Source organism: Myxine glutinosa, chromosome 4, assembly GCF_964187855.1.
Source record: "Myxine glutinosa chromosome 4, kmMyxGlut1.1, whole genome shotgun sequence".
In the NCBI taxonomy this organism is placed as follows: Eukaryota; Metazoa; Chordata; class Myxini; order Myxiniformes; family Myxinidae; genus Myxine; species Myxine glutinosa.
The window spans coordinates 83,874,028-83,892,273 of NC_136264.1; the positions used below are offsets into that span (position 1 = coordinate 83,874,028).

At 38.9% G+C, this 18,246-nt stretch overlaps 1 protein-coding gene across 1 annotated transcript in view; it reads left to right on the plus strand.

The window, feature by feature from the left end:
• The window catches only part of LOC137414124 (uncharacterized), a 51,361-nt gene that overhangs the window by 21,766 nt on the left and 11,349 nt on the right, over window positions 1-18,246 (plus strand). The window contains exon 4 of the mRNA XM_068099606.2: window positions 12,870-13,046. Coding sequence (XP_067955707.1) covers window positions 12,870-13,046 — 177 coding nt within the window. The remainder of the gene's footprint in view (window positions 1-12,869; window positions 13,047-18,246) is intronic.

Below are 18,246 nucleotides of genomic sequence, written 5' to 3' on the forward strand. Positions count from 1 at the left end.
TCTATCTGTTTGTCTGTGAACACGATATCTCAAAAAGTTGTGGACGGATTCGGATGAAATTTGGCAGAGATGTAGCATATGTGACGTGGATGAAGTGATTATATTTTGGTGAAGATCAGGATTCGGATCCGGCTATTATAATTTTTAAGTGATTCTACCATGGTGCCCGAAAAAGGCCAACCCCTGCTATGCGGGGGAAAATGGCCTCTAAAGGTGGTTCATGGCCCCTGAAGGTGGTTCTTCACCATTGGGAGATAGGGCCAAAAACAATATACACAGTGCATTCAGAAAGTATTCAGACCCCTTCACTTTTTTCACATTTTGTTATGTTGCAGCCTTATGCTGAAATCGTTTAAATTCATTTTTTCCTTCATTAATCTACACTCAATACCCCATAATGACAAAGGGAAAACAGGATTTTAGAAAGTTTTGCAAATTTATTAAAAAGAAAAAACTGAAATATCACATTGACATAAGTATTCATACCCTTTGCTATGACACTTGAAATTTAGCTCATGTGCCTCCCATTTCTCTTGGTCATCTTTGAGATGTTTCTACACCTTGATTGGAGTCCACCTGTGGTAAATTCAATTGATTGGACATGATTTGGAAAGGCACACACCTGTCTATTGTCAGGGAATTTGTACTGGGGGACTCACAGGACTCCAACGACCGGACACAGGTTACAAAAGGTCTAGTTTATTAAACTGTATTCACTTCATCCAATTACCAAAATGATACCGCATAATATAATGGATCAGGTTAACTCTTTTCGCTGGTCCTTCTCGTTCATCCGACACTCCCGTTCGGTCAGCGCTTCACGTAGCAAGTACTCGTTCATTCCATCGTTCCGTCGGGCAGGGCTTCTGAGGACAAGTGTACTTTACTCAACGTTTGCTCTCGTTATATCGCCAAACTGGACTTAATCTCCTCTCCGCTAATGTCCCGAGGTCATGCATCGCACCGAGTCCTGGCATCAGCTCGCTCCCCTCCTGCTGTGATTTCCATTTACACAGCAGGGGGGGGTGCTCTAGCCTGGGGCCTTGACCAGGTGTTTCAAGAGATTACATTGTTCATACACATAAAATGTATCTGCTTTGTTACCAGGTTAATTAATAAGTTACCAGGGCCAATCAATATGTTACACTGAGTTACACTTCCACAGTTCCCTCATCTTTTTGTTTTTGTTTATATTAACCATTAATCTAAACATCAATATAAGTAAACAATCAATCACTACTAGTAAACATCATTACAAGTATAAGTAAATAATCAATCACTTTGGTAATCAAATTCCCTTAGGCATACACCGTCATCCTGCAAGAATCACAAAACATTTCGTTGGTCATTGACTTCTTCCATATCGTTCAATCTATTGCATTTGCATCACAAATATATTTTCAAAACAACACTTCACCATCACCAAGATACAACAATTTCACTTCATTTTCAAGTTTTGTACAGCATCTGCACCATCTGGCAAAAAACGTTTGCCTCCACACAAATGTTGACTTTGTTTGAAAGGAAGGGCTGATCACTTGTGTTTGAATCCAGGTATGAAGCATTTTCTCCTAATATCTTCATAGCTCCTGCACTACTTCGTGTAGGATTTCGCTGTTGTGGTAACACTGCGGAGTCATAGACTGACCCTGCTCTCCTTGTAGCATTCTTGCCACTTTTTTGCTGTGAACCATAATGATTCCTTGAACAAGGCCTTCACCCAGTTGTAGTCGACTTGCCTCTTCCCTCATTGTGAGTGGGCAGCAAGTATTGGTGTGACGTTGATTGGCCAGCAAGATGTGGAACAGGGATGCCGGATGCATCCACACTGATGTTGGGACCATGGTGTTCAGGTCATTCATGGTCCTTACCAGGAGCAACCAGCAGAATCGTGCACAGCTGTTGTGACAAGGGCACAGCCGTTTTTTGCAGCTCCATGCTGGTTCCCCGGACGTTGGTGAAGTAATAACATATGTCCCCGCATTTCACAGAGGTTGCAGGTAAAATGTCGTTGTCCTGCAACTTCTGATGTGGTGAATGTTCGAAGTCTTCGAACAAGAGTAAGTGATCGCCTTTCTTTCATATGTTGCAGTGTGATCCAGGCAAATGGTCACATAAATTTCCTTGGTGAAGGTAAGCATTCATCTCCAAGTTACACGGGAGAATGTCTTCATCATTCTTTGAGAAAGAGGGTGTATGCCACGATTAACTTCATTTTTTAGCCACAAATTTTCTTTCTTTCTTCTTCCCAATTCCGTTAGCAATCCCTCCAAAATGTGATCTCGTCTTATCCTTATGCTCAGTCATATCTGAATCTGCTTTCCGCACACACTGGATCAGATAGGGTACATCTTACCATGAAATCAGCATAATCATGTATATCTTCCGACAGTTTCACATTCAACAATTTGTTGTTTTTCCTTAACACAAAAAGTTATATTCATTTATATGCGTCACACAAATAATATTCAATCAGGTATGTATTTTATTACTAAACTAAGAATAGCATTGTATATGATTACAATCACAAACGGGAATACCTAATTCCCAACAACAATTTTCCCAAACCAACAAATTAAGCATAATGCATTATTACCATAATTCCTCTCCACTTTTTCTTTTCCCTCTTTTTTTTTTTTTTTTTTTTTTTTTTTTTTTTCTAACAGTGTGTCACTCGTGGTGATATGAGTTCATTGATATTGTAATTGACACAACTCATAACATTGTCGTTATGCCATTATCTTAATTCTACTGTTTATGTCGCCATAAAAGTCTTCCTTTTCTGGTTCCACATTTCTTTCCTCATTTGTCACTTCATGTGTTATCATCGTGTTGTTGGTTACCTTATTCAAACACACCGTCACTAAGGCTTTCAAGCAAGCCACCACTAAAACAATTGCCAATATAACTACTAAACCAACAAACAAGTCTGCTACTCCTTGTATATATTCATATCTATGACATAGTTATATGTCGATGACATTTAACATTATATACCAAACTAACAAGCTTCCTAAAAGGTAAATAAAGAAAATCCCTTAATATGTAACATAATCAGATTATTTGTCTTACCCTGATCCCCCTATCTCCCGGGGTTGAACTCAATCCCCTGATCATGAGTGTAGTTGTGATACATTTTTTCACTCATGCTGTATTAATATCAGCAGGTAATTGTATGTCATGTAGGCAAATAAATGTCACTATTCCAAGTAGGAATATCACATGTTGAAAATGTAATGTTTATCAATGCAAGGGGTGTTAAAATGTAATTCAAATGACTGTAAATCATGACTATCATTTTTCTACCACTGAATGTTCTGCTGGGCTGCTAGGTGCAGCCTCATTTTCTGTGGGATCGTCCACCTTAGCCCCATGTGCTTGCTTGCAATGAGAGGCATGAATCCAACTTTCTATTTTGGGTCCATATTTGTTTCTATTCTTATCAATCTCCTATGGTTTATCAATTCGTTCCAAGATACCGCAACCAAAGGTTTTAACCAAAGCTCTACCAAACTATTTCCAATTTGAACAAAAATGCCAGTGAAACAATGATTCGAAGGATTAACTTCAAGGGGTCAATAAATTTATTCTATAGCCAGATCTAATTTTCCCATCCAATAGTTTGCCTTGCCACATGTCATATTATAACACCTTAATAAACCTTCGAAAAAATGTTTCCCATCTCAACAAATTTCCTTTTTTACAAATAGCCATGTGTAACTTACGTATTTAACTACAATTTCCAAAAAATGTTTCCCATCTCAACAAATTTCCTTTTTTACAAATAGCCATGTGTAACTTACGTATTTAACTACAATTTCCTCTCAATTTGTTTGGCCTAACTGGCCGCAAAAGTGGCTGCCAGCATGCAGTACCGTTTTTATCTACCAAGGAAGTGTTCCACACAAGACCTCTACCAAAATGTTGTTTGTAAAAACAAATCTGGGATTTCTGATTACATGGATGCACACTCTCAGGACATTTTCAGGCTGCTGTTAACAATCCACTACGATGACTTAATTCCTTTACCCACAATCAAATAATTAGTACAAATTGAGGATATTATCCCTATCACATTCTTTTATAGATTCATTATGTTGGATCTAATTTTTTCCAATAATTTTCCACTGCTGTAAGGCGGAACAATAGCTCTCATAAGTCTTAGTAATATCGTACTTAATTTGCCCAGCAGAGAATAATTTATTTACTATCCTTTCTCATCTGTTAACCAGTGACTTTGTTTAAACTCCAGAACTGAAAAACCCACAATAGTTCAAACCAGCAAAATTTTCTTTACTATTTTCCCATATCATCTATGCCTAAAACACATCCATACATACAGCACAATTTATATGCTGATAAAATTCAAGTTTATATATATAAAATCCATGAGCAGAGTATTCTGGGAAGTCAGTGTAAGACCTCTCCCAAATTTGGATGATTTTGTACTTCCTCATTTCCTTTTATGAAGCTCATATCCATAAATAGATGTTATTCTCATATACATTCTATCAAAAATGGAATCCCAAAATTACTCACAATTTTACTATTAATTAATGGCTGCTCATAACCCAGCACATCAAAATTTTTTTTTTTATTCCATTTCCCTTGACAAAAGAGATAATGTTCATAATCAAATTATATTTCTATTTTATTTTACGGATTCTCTGGATATTCAATCCCATCCACATATCCCAATCCCATCCACATATAACTATCCATTTCCAGACAGGCACACTGTCGGTGTCAACAATCTTGTAAGATTGATACACAAAAACACACACACACATGCATTATGCATATTTGTTTGCGTTGGAACCATTATTTACAGATCAGATGGGTGTCAATTTTATTTCAATTTCATAAAATTTGTCAATCAAATTCAAAATGCTTATAGACAAATAAACCAAAAGTCCATTCTTAGAAAACCCTTATGATGTCAAATTGAAATTACCCTTTCTGCCTTCACAATAATCTATCCAAATTTTGACTACACACCCATTTGCATGTCAGTCGACCATTGACCTATCAATCGTGCGGAACAATAGTCCGAAATTCCCACCTGATCATCATGTGACTCTTGTTACTTGGTTTGCCAACAATTGCAACGCAATTGTTCCAAACTTTGTAAATTTAAAATTGCTGTGCCCAAAATAGAAGATCCAATTTTGGCATTTGATCAATTAATTATTAATTTGTTAACAAGCAAAAAGAAAAATGAATCATTCTTGCTCTGAAAACTTTTCAGACACAAGAATCATTGACAGTTGTTCATGTTTGTCCAGTAATCGAATCTGTTGAGGCCAATCATCATTTGGGATTTGCAGCAATGAAGGCCTAATCATTGTCTGAGGTACCGGTAAGCACTGGTACCCTTGATCTTGGTTTGCCCCATGACCTTGTCTTCCTGTTGACATACGGACATCTTCTTCTCCAATGTCCCATCTTTCCACACTCGAAACACCGGTTTCTGTCGTTGTCTGATCTGTGCGCCTGTGCACTTGTATTGCTGGGCTGCATCTCTACATCCCTGAGTTGCCACTGCAATCTCTCGTTATCTCCTGAAACACGAAAAAATTCTCTGTACCGTCCTTTTTGGGGAGACAACTGGAAATCAGATGGGACAACTGTGACTTTCATTCCTAATTTCGAGGGCAGTTGTGCATTTGTCTCCTCCACTGTATCCTGTATCCTTTTTATTTTAAGTTCTAGTTCCGTTATCCGTTCTTGCTGTTCCCGTTGTCTGGATTCACCATCCCAAAGATGGAATGCAAGCCAGTCTACCGTTAGATTCTGTCTCTTCCTGGCTTTCAATCTTTGTTCCAATCTTTCCAATCGACTTCGCTCAAATGTACCATCTCTTGGAAACTCCTCATCATGTCCCTTTGTCCACAAATACCAATTCTCGACCTGCCTTATAGCTTCGGCACCATAACGGTCGTACATATGATGTGTACAAGTACCTTTTTGTGGAATCTCTGGTTGTCCTTGTGTGTTCTTGCAGGCTCCATTTCCCATTCTGCCTTTTATCAAAGTAGCGTTGGATGTGTTGTAGCTTGTTCCAGGTTCCTCTAAAGCTTCACTCGTACCTCCAGGAAGGATCTCTCCACCTGTTCGCACGGTGATTTCCAGAGAATCTCCCTCAGCTGTGGCTTTTGCACAATCCAATCTCACAGATCAGTATTTGCAGATGAGCCAGAGGGTCAGTATGAAGTGGGTGAATCCTCAGGTGTCCGCTCTGTTTGACGGGGAAATCACACAATGGTAACCGCACATATATATCTGTATATAAACTCACCACCTTGCTCAATTTTTCCAGGTTGTCTCCACATTGATAATATCTCGCAAAGATATCAAAGCTTCTTTCTTGAGACCGCATTTTCATCAATCAAACAATCAATATATTCAATTCAATTTATTCAGTTCAATTTATGCAATTAAATTCAATCAATTAGATTCAATCAATTAACAATTCAATCAATTATTCAATTTCAATTAATTCATCAATATTCATCAATAAATCAAATTAATCATTTTGAATGACTCCTTGCATAAGCCCTTTCCCCAATGATGTCAGGACAGGTCCATCCATTGACTGAGATCGAATTTCATCGGTCGTCACCTCGGATTCGTACCTCATGTCAATTGATGAATCGCCGTCCTGTCCTAGGGTCATATCTGACATATTTCCCCATTTTGCCTGGTCTCCACAAATTTTTCTTTGCAACCACTAAAGGCAACTCATCCTTCATTCGTGAGACAGCCAAAATGGATGCCAGATATTAAAGTTCTTTGGGAAAAATATCTCATCATTTTCCTTTTAATAGTACCCAAAATCTCTTGGCAATATAAATTTCGTAAAACTCCTGAAATGGGACTGTCAAATTCCTTCAATCATGCTAAATTTTGAAACTCCATCGCTTGTAATACCCAATTTATCCCATAGGGCTTGAAAGTTCTTTCCCAAGTTCATGCAATCATTCTGCATTTGAACCCTATGATATCATTCATAATAATCATCATGATTTTATAGTCATGGTCCTATCATAATCATCTATTTAAACGAACATTTCCTTTATCACCACAGCTATGTGGTATAATCAACAATAGAATAAAACTGTACATAGCAACAGGCTACCTCATGGCCACTTAGTATAACTATTGACAAAAAGTCATAACAATATCGAATAATCATTGAACAATTCAAAAATCGCTTCCACTGCTCTAGCCGCAGCATCCGTGATATTTGTTTGCTCATTCCCTATTCCTGATTCGTCATCAAGGATCTCCATCATCACACAGCGTACTTAATTCCGCTTTTTAATGAGAGTTCAACAGGAATTTACGACTCAAAGGAAAAAGAACGAGCAGACCTTTTGCAGGATGATCGTTACAAAATCGTTACATATATTAAAGTATTTCTAATGTCGACAAATCATATCTTAATTCTTGCAAGATTTGGTTCTTTGAATAAATCACAGCACCGGGAGAACCAGCTCCAAAAATGGATCTTTGTGTTTATTCAGCACCCTAGTAATTGGTTCTTTGTGTACTAATTACACAGCACCCAGGCCCCGCTCATATGGATCTTTGTGCAGCGCTACACAGCACCTGAGCAAAAGGGGTTTCATCTACATTTTCCCTATCTGGTGTACCATCCGTGATATTTGTCTGCTCATTCACTATTCCTGATTCGTCATCAAGGATCTCCATCATCACACAGCGTACTTAATTCCGCTTTTTAATGAGAGTTCAACAGGAATTTACGACTCAAAGGAAAAGAACGAGCAGACCTTTTGCAGGACGATAACTGGAATTAGTCGTGAAAATATATCCAAAATACTCAAAATAGACACCCACAAAAATAAACAACAAACCCAAACAAACCCAAGGTCGACCATATTACACAATAAATTACATCATTTCAGCATCGTATTGATTGCTGAAATATTCCAGGGTTTATACACACCTCAAAAGAGGTATGCGTGGTGTTGCCCCCTCCCACGTTTATTCCTCATTAAATCGTTTCCATTTAAAAAACATCGCCTTTACTGCTCCAGTCGCAGCATTTGTCACTTTGTTTGCTCATCCGCATGACCAAAACGAAATAAAGGGAGCTCAACCATTACACTGCGCTTTTAATGGCGCATGCCATAGAAACTCAACGCAATTTCGACTCGGCCAGCAAACGAGCAAATTGTGCAGGATGTTAACTGGAATTAGTCGTGAAAAATATATCCAAATTCACAAAAATACACACCCACACAAATAAACAACATTTATTCCGTTTAACAGAACAAACATTTCCTCTATCATGACATGCATGTCTTCAAAATTATATGCCCAAGAGAAAAAGTAAAATTAATTAAAACTGCGGGCAGTGATGATCCGGGGACCATACCGCTCCATCCTGATTGGACGAGTGCGTGCTAGAGTCGTTAACAACGACAGTCCAGATCCGATTGTTCAAAATTTCAACTCAATCGATCGAAAAATGAACGCAGGGATGCATTTTAAAGGTGCAGTGGCACTAACTGAGTTGCCACGAATATGGCCACGAAATTGCCAATATGGCCAATATGACAAAATATTTTCCTTAATCAATTGGCTCATAGCATAACCAATCTGTAAGTATTTCATCCGAAGATGTATCTCTGAGGACTTTTAATTAAATAAGTCATTTATAAATCAACGAGTTAATTTATTAAATGATTAATCAATAAATCAATATTTTCCTTGACAGCCACCTCACTTGGTCAGTGTCATGTCCAAATATCAGCTTCCTTACTCAACAGGTGCCTGAGTTAATGTAATGTAATTACTGTAATAAGATTACTGCAATTACTGTAATGATTACTGTAATTACTGTAATTACCGGAACTGTAATTACTGTAATTACCTCAGGTAATTAGCATCAGCAAAACACAACATTTGAATGTTCCCAAAACGTTGGAGCAAAACGTTGCAACAACGAAAGTGAAACGTTGTGGCGACGTTGTGGAAACGTTTTACAACAACATTATTTCAATGTTGCAGGAAAGTAATGTGAAAAACGTTCCCAAAAATGTTCTCTCTTTTTCTGTCTCTCTTTCTGTCTGTCTGTGTCTCTCTCTCACTTTCTGTCTCTCTCTGTCTATCTCTCTCTGTCTGTCTGTCTGTCTCTCTCTATGTGTCTGACTATCATCTTTATCTCTGTTTGTCTCTATGTCTCTCTTTCTTTCTTTTCTGTCTATCTCTCTCTGTCTGTCTCTCTTTCTCACTTTCTGTCTCACTCTGTCTATCTCTCTCTGTCTGTCTCTCTCTATGTGTCTGACTCTGACTATCATCTTTATCTCTGTTTGTCTCTATGTCTCTCTTTCTTTCTTTTTCTGTCTATCTCTCTCTGTCTGTCTCTGTTTCTCACTTTGTCTCACTCTGTCTATCTCTTTTTGTCTGTCTCTCTCTATGTGTCTGACTATCATCTTTATCTCTGTTTGTCTCTATGTCTCTCTTTCTTTCTTTTTCTGTCTATCTCTCTCTGTCTGTCTCTCTTTCTCACTTTGTCTCACTCTGTCTATCTCTTTTTGTCTGTCTCTCTCTATGTGTCTGACTCTGACTATCATCTTTGTCTCTGTTTGTCTCTATGTCTCTCTTTCTTTCTTTTTCTGTCTATCTCTCTCTGTCTGTCTCTCTTTCTCACTTTGTCTCACTCTGTCTATCTCTTTTTGTCTGTCTCTCTCTATGTGTCTGACTATCATCTTTATCTCTGTTTGTCTCTATGTCTCTCTTTCTTTCTTTTCTGTCTATCTCTCTCTGTCTGTCTCTCTTTCTCACTTTCTGTCTCACTCTGTCTATCTCTCTCTGTCTGTCTCTCTCTATGTGTCTGACTCTGACTATCATCTTTATCTCTGTTTGTCTCTATGTCTCTCTTTCTTTCTTTTTCTGTCTATCTCTCTCTGTCTGTCTCTGTTTCTCACTTTGTCTCACTCTGTCTATCTCTTTTTGTCTGTCTCTCTCTATGTGTCTGACTATCATCTTTATCTCTGTTTGTCTCTATGTCTCTCTTTCTTTCTTTTTCTGTCTATCTCTCTCTGTCTGTCTCTCTTTCTCACTTTGTCTCACTCTGTCTATCTCTTTTTGTCTGTCTCTCTCTATGTGTCTGACTATCATCTTTATCTCTGTTTGTCTCTATGTCTCTCTTTCTTTCTTTTTCTGTCTATCTCTCTCTGTCTGTCTCTCTTTATGTGTCTCTCTTTCTCACTTTCTCTCTTTGGTCCATTCGCAAAGCCAAAACGAACGACCACAGAACCCTCGCCATTAATATCTATTGTAAGCGTGCCAAATCAATAAGTATCAATTTTTTTCTATGAGCCTCGACCAGAGAGTGGTTGCTACTCACAAAACACCATTTCCTGTAATTATCTCTCACTAGGGCATGCCCGTACTATATATATATCTAAAATTATATCCCCCGCCGAGCAAGTCGCTGGCTCCAAGTCGAGTGCTTTGAACAAAAAAAAGAAGTACTCTAAACGGTGGTTTTTTATTCAACCGTGAAGCATGTCTCAAAGGCTTCGTGATGGACCTGGACAAAATTTGATGCAATTTTTTTTCAATCGCCATCTTTCATCATAATTCTGGACCGGCATGAGGGGGGGTTGTCTGTCATGAATTTATAGGCATGGCGGGAAAACTGAAAAAAATTATTTATTTAAAACGGGTGTACACGATTGTACACGTGTACGGACGGACCTTACCGAACCGGCAAACAAGTCGCTTCATGCACATCAGTGGTGCGTTTCTTCGTGGCGCGTGTCAGAAGAATTACACAGCGCAGGAAAAATACGTATTTACAGAAATCGTTAAAAAAAAACTCGGATAATCGCTAAAATCGTTGTGGCCGGTGTACCATATTGGAAATATATATATATATAAATATAATTCCGTTTCCCGGTTCCCTGTCGCTCGCCGAGCGCCGATCAAGTCAAGTGCTTCGAACAAGTGCAAAAAAAAGTAGTACTTTATCCGTGTCCGGGTGGGTAAACGAGTGTACCGGCCTTACACGTCCTGGAAGCAAGCGGTCGCAAGGTGCACACTTGCTTCGTTTGCTTCCAGGTTACAGTAAGGCCCTTTAATAACCAGCGCAAAAATACGTATTTACAGAAATCATTTAGAAAAAAACGAATAAATTGCTACAGTCGTTTATCGAAATCCCATTCGTGATGGCTCACGCCACCTATATCGCGGCATCGGTGCGCAAAGAAGCCCCAGTCCACCTGCTCCCCCATGTATGTACCCATAACTTCCAAGTTCGTAAATCATATTGGACCAAACAAGACACACTCACCTTTTAAAGAAGACTTGTTTGTGTGTACAATTGATGTCAGCGGTGCCTCCAAGATTGTCAGGGAATTTGTACTGGGGGACTCACAGGACTCCAACGACCGGACACAGGTTACAAAAGGTCTAGTTTATTAAACTGTATTCACTTCATCCAATTACCAAAATGATACCGCATAATATAATGGATCAGGTTAACTCTTTTCGCTGGTCCTTCTCGTTCATCCGACACTCCCGTTCGGTCAGCGCTTCACGTAGCAAGTACTCGTTCATTCCATCGTTCCGTCGGGCAGGGCTTCTGAGGACAAGTGTACTTTACTCAACGTTTGCTCTCGTTATATCGCCAAACTGGACTTAATCTCCTCTCCGCTAATGTCCCGAGGTCATGCATCGCACCGAGTCCTGGCATCAGCTCGCTCCCCTCCTGCTGTGATTTCCATTTACACAGCAGGGGGGGGGTGCTCTAGCCTGGGGCCTTGACCAGGTGTTTCAAGAGATTACATTGTTCATACACATAAAATGTATCTGCTTTGTTACCAGGTTAATTAATAAGTTACCAGGGCCAATCAATATGTTACACTGAGTTACACTTCCACACTATGTAAGGTCTCACAGCTGACAATGCATAGCAGAGCAAAAACCAAGCCAAGAGGTCGAAGGAACTGCCCGCAGAGCTCAGAGACAGGATTGTGTCGAGGCACAGATCTGGGGAAGCCAACAAAAAAATTCTGTTGCATTGGAGGTTCCCAAGAGCACAGTGGCCTCCATAATTCTTAAATGGAAGAAGTTTGGAACAGCCAGGACTCTTCCTAGAGCTGGCCGCCAGGCCAAACTGAGCAATCGGGGGAGAAGGGCCTTGGTAAGAGAGGTGACCAAGAGCCCGATGGTCACTGTGGCTGAGCTCCAGAGATCTTGTGTGGAGATGGGAGAAACTTCCAGAAGGACAACCATCACTGCAACACTCCACCGATCTGGGCTTTACGGCAGAGTGGCCAGACGGAAGCCAAACAGTTCAATCTTGGTTTCATCAGACCACAGAATCTTGTTTCTCACAGTCTGAGAGTCGTTTAGGTGCTTTTTTGCAAACTCCAAGGTGGCTTTCATGTGTCTTTCACTGAGGAGAGGCTTCCATCTGGCCACCTTGCCATAAAGCCCAGATCCTCACTTCCTGAGCGTATCGCTAGGCCAGTATCTATTCAACACCTAATTTTATTTTTCCCCATTAACAAAATCTTTTATTTTTTATTTTTTATTACACAAAGATTGGTATTCCGTCAGCGAAGTGACAGGTCTTCTATTCTAATGTTGCATGAAGATGGCCCTAAGTTGTGTTGCAATACTGCTAAGAAGCCATTTTCATAATACACTTGTAAAACGACAGGTGACAGGTGCCTGACTGCTCTTTATCATACCAAATTCCCAACCTTCGCATGGTATCTCACTTGATAAGCCATATGATTGTTATTACATTTCTTGTTTGTGTAGGAAGGTTGTTTGAGGAAATGGGTGTTTATTTGAATGTACTGTATATAAATTTCATTTGGATACAGAAACCTGGCAGCTGAGAACCCGGTGGGATGGAGGGATCTTCCGAAAGGCGCCAGGACATGTGTGTGACATTCGCGGATCTCTATATTGGGAACAGCCTGTCAGCCATGACTCAAACAGAGTATACCTTGAACATCAGGAGAGAAGTTTTGTTAACAGCACATTTCCTGCCCATTGTGGTATGTCATTTTGTCTTTTTTTTTTTTTTTCCAATGGATATGTGTAGCAAATATTTACTAATTGTACATGGGTGACTGTTGAAAATTGAAACTGAAATGGAGCATTTCAACATTGTCATATTTATCTCGCTGCTATTGTGTAATCACTTACTGAACGTTTCTTCCATTCGCTTCCGGAATATGTTCCAGAATCGTTAAAGAATGACCAACTGTACTTATTAGCGTCGTCTCAAAAGTAATGGCAACACGTGAATAGATTTGGATCGTTCGACATTTTATTCAACAGAAACTTTTTACGATCTGTCAAAGTAATCTACACGGTGTTGAACTACCGTTTCAATCCTGATGGAACATGCTGCCACACTTTTGGAAGCTGTAGAATTACCTCTGAGTCCTGTTGTTAAACTTCAGTGTTTTAATGGTTTACGTACGCAATAGCTTTATGAAGCTAACCTAATGTCCGAAATCGCAGTCATCTTGGGTCCTGTTCCAGTTGTCGAAATATATTGATCATGTGAGCTCCTGTCAGGCGAATATGGAGGGTGTTCTGGGACTTCCCATTATCACGCAGCCCACTGGGTTGTCACGGTGGTGGAAGTATGGCACTAATTATCTGTAGTCCTTCATGAGGAAGAAATGGATGGACTTTTCACAGATGCCAAGCTCTTCACAAGCCTTTTCCCCTCAAGTCCTTGGTGGTGTGTCCTTGCTTGAGAGTTCTGCATCCTTCGAATCCTAATGAAAGCAAAGCTGTTCCTATTTACTGAACTCCGTCATGGAACACCATCAATTGTGAATATATACATGAAACGCTTGTCAAAATACAGTGCAAGTGCATGTTCCTTTAAACTTCCAAGCCGATTTCACGAAGGTATCATGGCATAGCTATTGTAGGGGAAGTAGTGGGGGAGACTCAAGACTCCAATGACTGGACACAGGTTTTACAAAAGGTCTGGTTTATTAACTGGTTATTCACTTCATTCCAATTACCAAATAATACCGCTTAATTCAATGGACCAGGTTAACTCTTTTCGCATGGTCCTTCTCGTTCGGCCGATGTTCCTCCGCCACTCCCGTCGGGCAGAGGGTCTGATGATGAGTCCTCGTCCGTTCCGTCGGTCAGAGCTTCTGCTCACAAGTCTGCTTGACTCAACGTTTGCTCTCGTTTATATGGACAAACTGGACTTAATCCCCTGTCCGCTGAACGTTAATCCTTTCTCCGCTAATGCCCCGAGGTCATGCATGCACCAAGTCCTGGCATCAGCTCGCTCCCCTCCTGCTGTGAGTTCCGTTTACCAAACGATAGGGGGGTGCTCCAGCCAGGGGCTGTGACCAGGTGGACAAGAGATTACCATGTTCGGGCACATTCCTGACACTCATTTACGAACTCGTCTTTCACAGAGTTTGCAGGTAAAATGTATCTGCTTCGTTACCAGTGTTAATTAATAAGTTACCAGTGCCAATTAATAAGTTACACTGAGTTACACTTCCACAATTCCCTCATCTTTTTGTTTTTGTTTATATTAACCATTAATCTAAACATCAATATAAGTAAACAATCAATCACTACAAGTAAACATCATTACAAGTATAAGTAAATAATCAATCACTTTGGTAATCAAATTCCCTTGGGCATACACCGTCATCCTGCAAGAATCACAAAACATTTCGTTGGTCATTGACTCCTTCCATATCGTTCAATCTATTGCATTTGCATCACAAATATATTTTCAAAACAACACTTCACCATCACCAAGATACAACAATTTCACTTCATTTTCAAGTTTTGTAAAGCATCTGCACCATCTGGCAAAAAACGTTTGCCTCCACACAAATGTTGACTTTGTTTGAAAGGAAGGGCTGATCACTTGTGTTTGAATCCTGGTATGAAACATTTTCTCCTAATGTCTTCATAGCTCCTGCACTACTTCGTGTAGGATTTCGCTGTTGTGGTAACATTGCGGAGTCATAGACTGACCCTGCTCTCCTTGTAGCATTCTTGCCACTTTTTGCTGTAAACCATAGTAATTCCTGAACAAGGCCTTCACCCAGTTGTAGTCGACTTGCCTCCTCCCTCATTGTGAGTGGGCAGCAAGTATTGGTGTGACGTTGATTGGCCAGCAAGATGTGGAACAGGGATGCCGGATGCATCCACAATGATGTTGGGACCATGGTGTTCAGGTCATTCATGGTCCTTACCAGGAGCAACCAGCAGAATCGTGCACAGCTGTTGTGACAAGGGCACAGCCGTTTTTTGCAGCTCCATGCTGGTTCCCCGGACGTTGGTGAAGTAATAACATATGTCCCCGCATTTCACAGAGGTTGCAGGTAAAATGTCGTTATCCTGCAACTTCTGATGTGGTGAATGTTCGAAGCCTTCGAACAAGAGTAAGTGATCGCCTTTCTTTCATATGTTGCAGTGTGATCCAGGCAAATGGTCACATAAATTTCCTTGGTGAAGGTAAGCATTCATCTCCAAGTTACACGGGAGAATGTCTTCATCATTCTTTGAGAAAGAGGGTGTATGCCATGATTAACTTCATTTTTTAGCCACAAATTTTCTTTCTCAAACTTCTTCCCAATTCCGTTAGCAATCCCTCCAAAATGTGATCTCGTCTTATCCTTATGCTCAGTCACATCTGAATCTGCTTTCCGCACACACTGAATCAGATAGGGTACATCTTACCATGAAATCAGCATAATCATGTATATCTTCCGACAGTTTCACATTCAACAATTTGTTGTTTTTCTTTAACACAAAAGTTATATTCATTTGTATGCGTCACACAAATAATATTCAATCAGGTATGTATTTTATTACTAAACTAAGAATAGCATTGTATATGATTACAATCACCAACGGGAATACCTAATTCCCAACAACAATTTTCCCAAACCAACAAATTAAACATAATGTATTATTACCATAATTCCTCTCCACTTTTTCTTTTCCATCTTTTTTTTCCTAACAGTGTGTCACTCGTGGTGATATGAGTTCACTGATATTGTAATTGACACAACTCATAACATTGTCGTTATGCCATTATCTTAATTCTACTGTATTCACTATTCATTTGCAACATCACTTGATTCATTCTTTTAATCTCGGTATTATTCATATCATCATAACAATCTTTCTATTTTAGGTCCATATTTGTTTCTATTCTTATCAACCTCCTACGGTTTATCAATTTGTTCCAAAACACTGCAACCAAAGGTTTTAACCAAAGCTCTACCAAACTATTTCCAATTTGAACTCAAAATGCTAATTAAACAACAATTCAAAGAATTAACTTCAATGGGTCAACAAACTCATTTTATAAACAGATCTAATTTTCCCATCCAATAATTTTCCTTGCCAAATGTCATATTGCAACACTTTAATAAACCTTCGAAAAATGTCTCCCAAATCAATAAATTCCCTTTTTACTTCCCAAATACTCATCTGTAAATTACATATTCAATTACAGTTTTTCCCTATTTGTTCGGCCTAAATGGCCACCGAAGTGGCTGCCAACATGCAGTACCGTTTTTATCTACCAAGCAAGTATTCGTCCACATAAGATCTCTACCAAAATGTTGTTTGTAAAAACAAATCTGGGATTTCTGATTACATGGATGCACACTCTCAGGACATTTCAGGCTGCTTGTTAACAATCCACTACGATAAATTAATTCCTTTACCCACAATCAAATAATTAGTACAAATTGAGGATATTATCCCTATCACATTCATTTATAGATTCATTATGTTGGATCTAAATTTTCTCCCACTGCTGCAAGGAAGAACAATAGCTCTAATAAGTCTTTGTAATATCTCACTTCATTTACCCAGCATCGAAGAATTTATTTACTATCCATTCCCATCTGTTAACCAGTGACTTTGTTTGAACTCCAAAACTTAATTTGATGAATCCCATGTGTACAGCTACCACTTATTGAAACCCATACTTTTGTAGAAAATATCCAAGTAAGTGTTTTTATTTTAAACCCCCTTAACTGTTGCTCATCCATTTCTATGCACCCAGTGAGTACTACTGACACCAGTATGCCAATATAGGTGTGCGAGTTTAACAAATATGTTGCAGGTACACGTGACATCGCGTTCTGAGTATAAATAACGTAACAGCGCGTTCATGGCTGCCCCTTGGTTTAAGATTCACAATGCATTCCGTTTTAAAACTCACAATAGTTCAAATCAGCAAGATTTTCTTTACTATTTTCCCATATCATCTATGCCTAATACACATCCATACATGCAGCACAATTTATATGCTGATAAAATTCAAGTTTATATATATATATATAAATCCATGAGCAGAGTATTCTGGGAAGTCAGTGTAAGACCTCTCCCAAATTTGGATAATTTTGTACTCCCTCATTTCCTTTTATGAAGCTCATATCCATAAATAGATGTTATTCTCATATAAATTCTATCAAAAATGGAATCCCAAAATTACTCACAATTTTACTATTAATTAATGGCTGCTCATAACCCAGCACATCAAATCTTTATATTCCATTTCCCTTGACAAAAGAGATAATGTTCATAATCAAATTATATTTCTATTTTATTTTACGGATTCTCTGGATATTCAATCCCATCCACATAAAACTATCCATTTCCAGACAGGCACACTGTCGGTGTCAACAATCTTGTAAGATTGATATACAAAACAACAAAAACAAAAACACTAACATTGACACACATAAACACACACACACATGCATTATGCGTATTTGTTTGCGTTGGAACCATTATTTACAGATCAAGATGGGTGTCAATTTTATTTCAATTTCATAAAATTTGTCCTTCAATTTTATAAATGCTAATACACAAATAGACCAAAAAGTTTATTCTTAGAAAACCCCTATAATGTCACATTGAAATTACCCTTTCAGTTCCCACCATAATTTATCCAAATTTGACTACACACCCATTTGCATGTCAGTCGACCACTGACCTATCAATCATGCGGAACACTAGTCCGAAATTCCCACCTGATCATCATGTGACTCTTGTCACTTAGTTTCAAAAATTTGCAAAGCAATTGTTCCAACTTTGTAAATTTAAAATTGTGTGCCCAACATAAAAGATCCAATTTCGGCATTTGATCAATTAATTACTAATTTGCTTACAAGCAAAAGAAAGAATGAATAATTCTTGCTCCGAAAACTTTTCAGACCCAAGAATCATCGA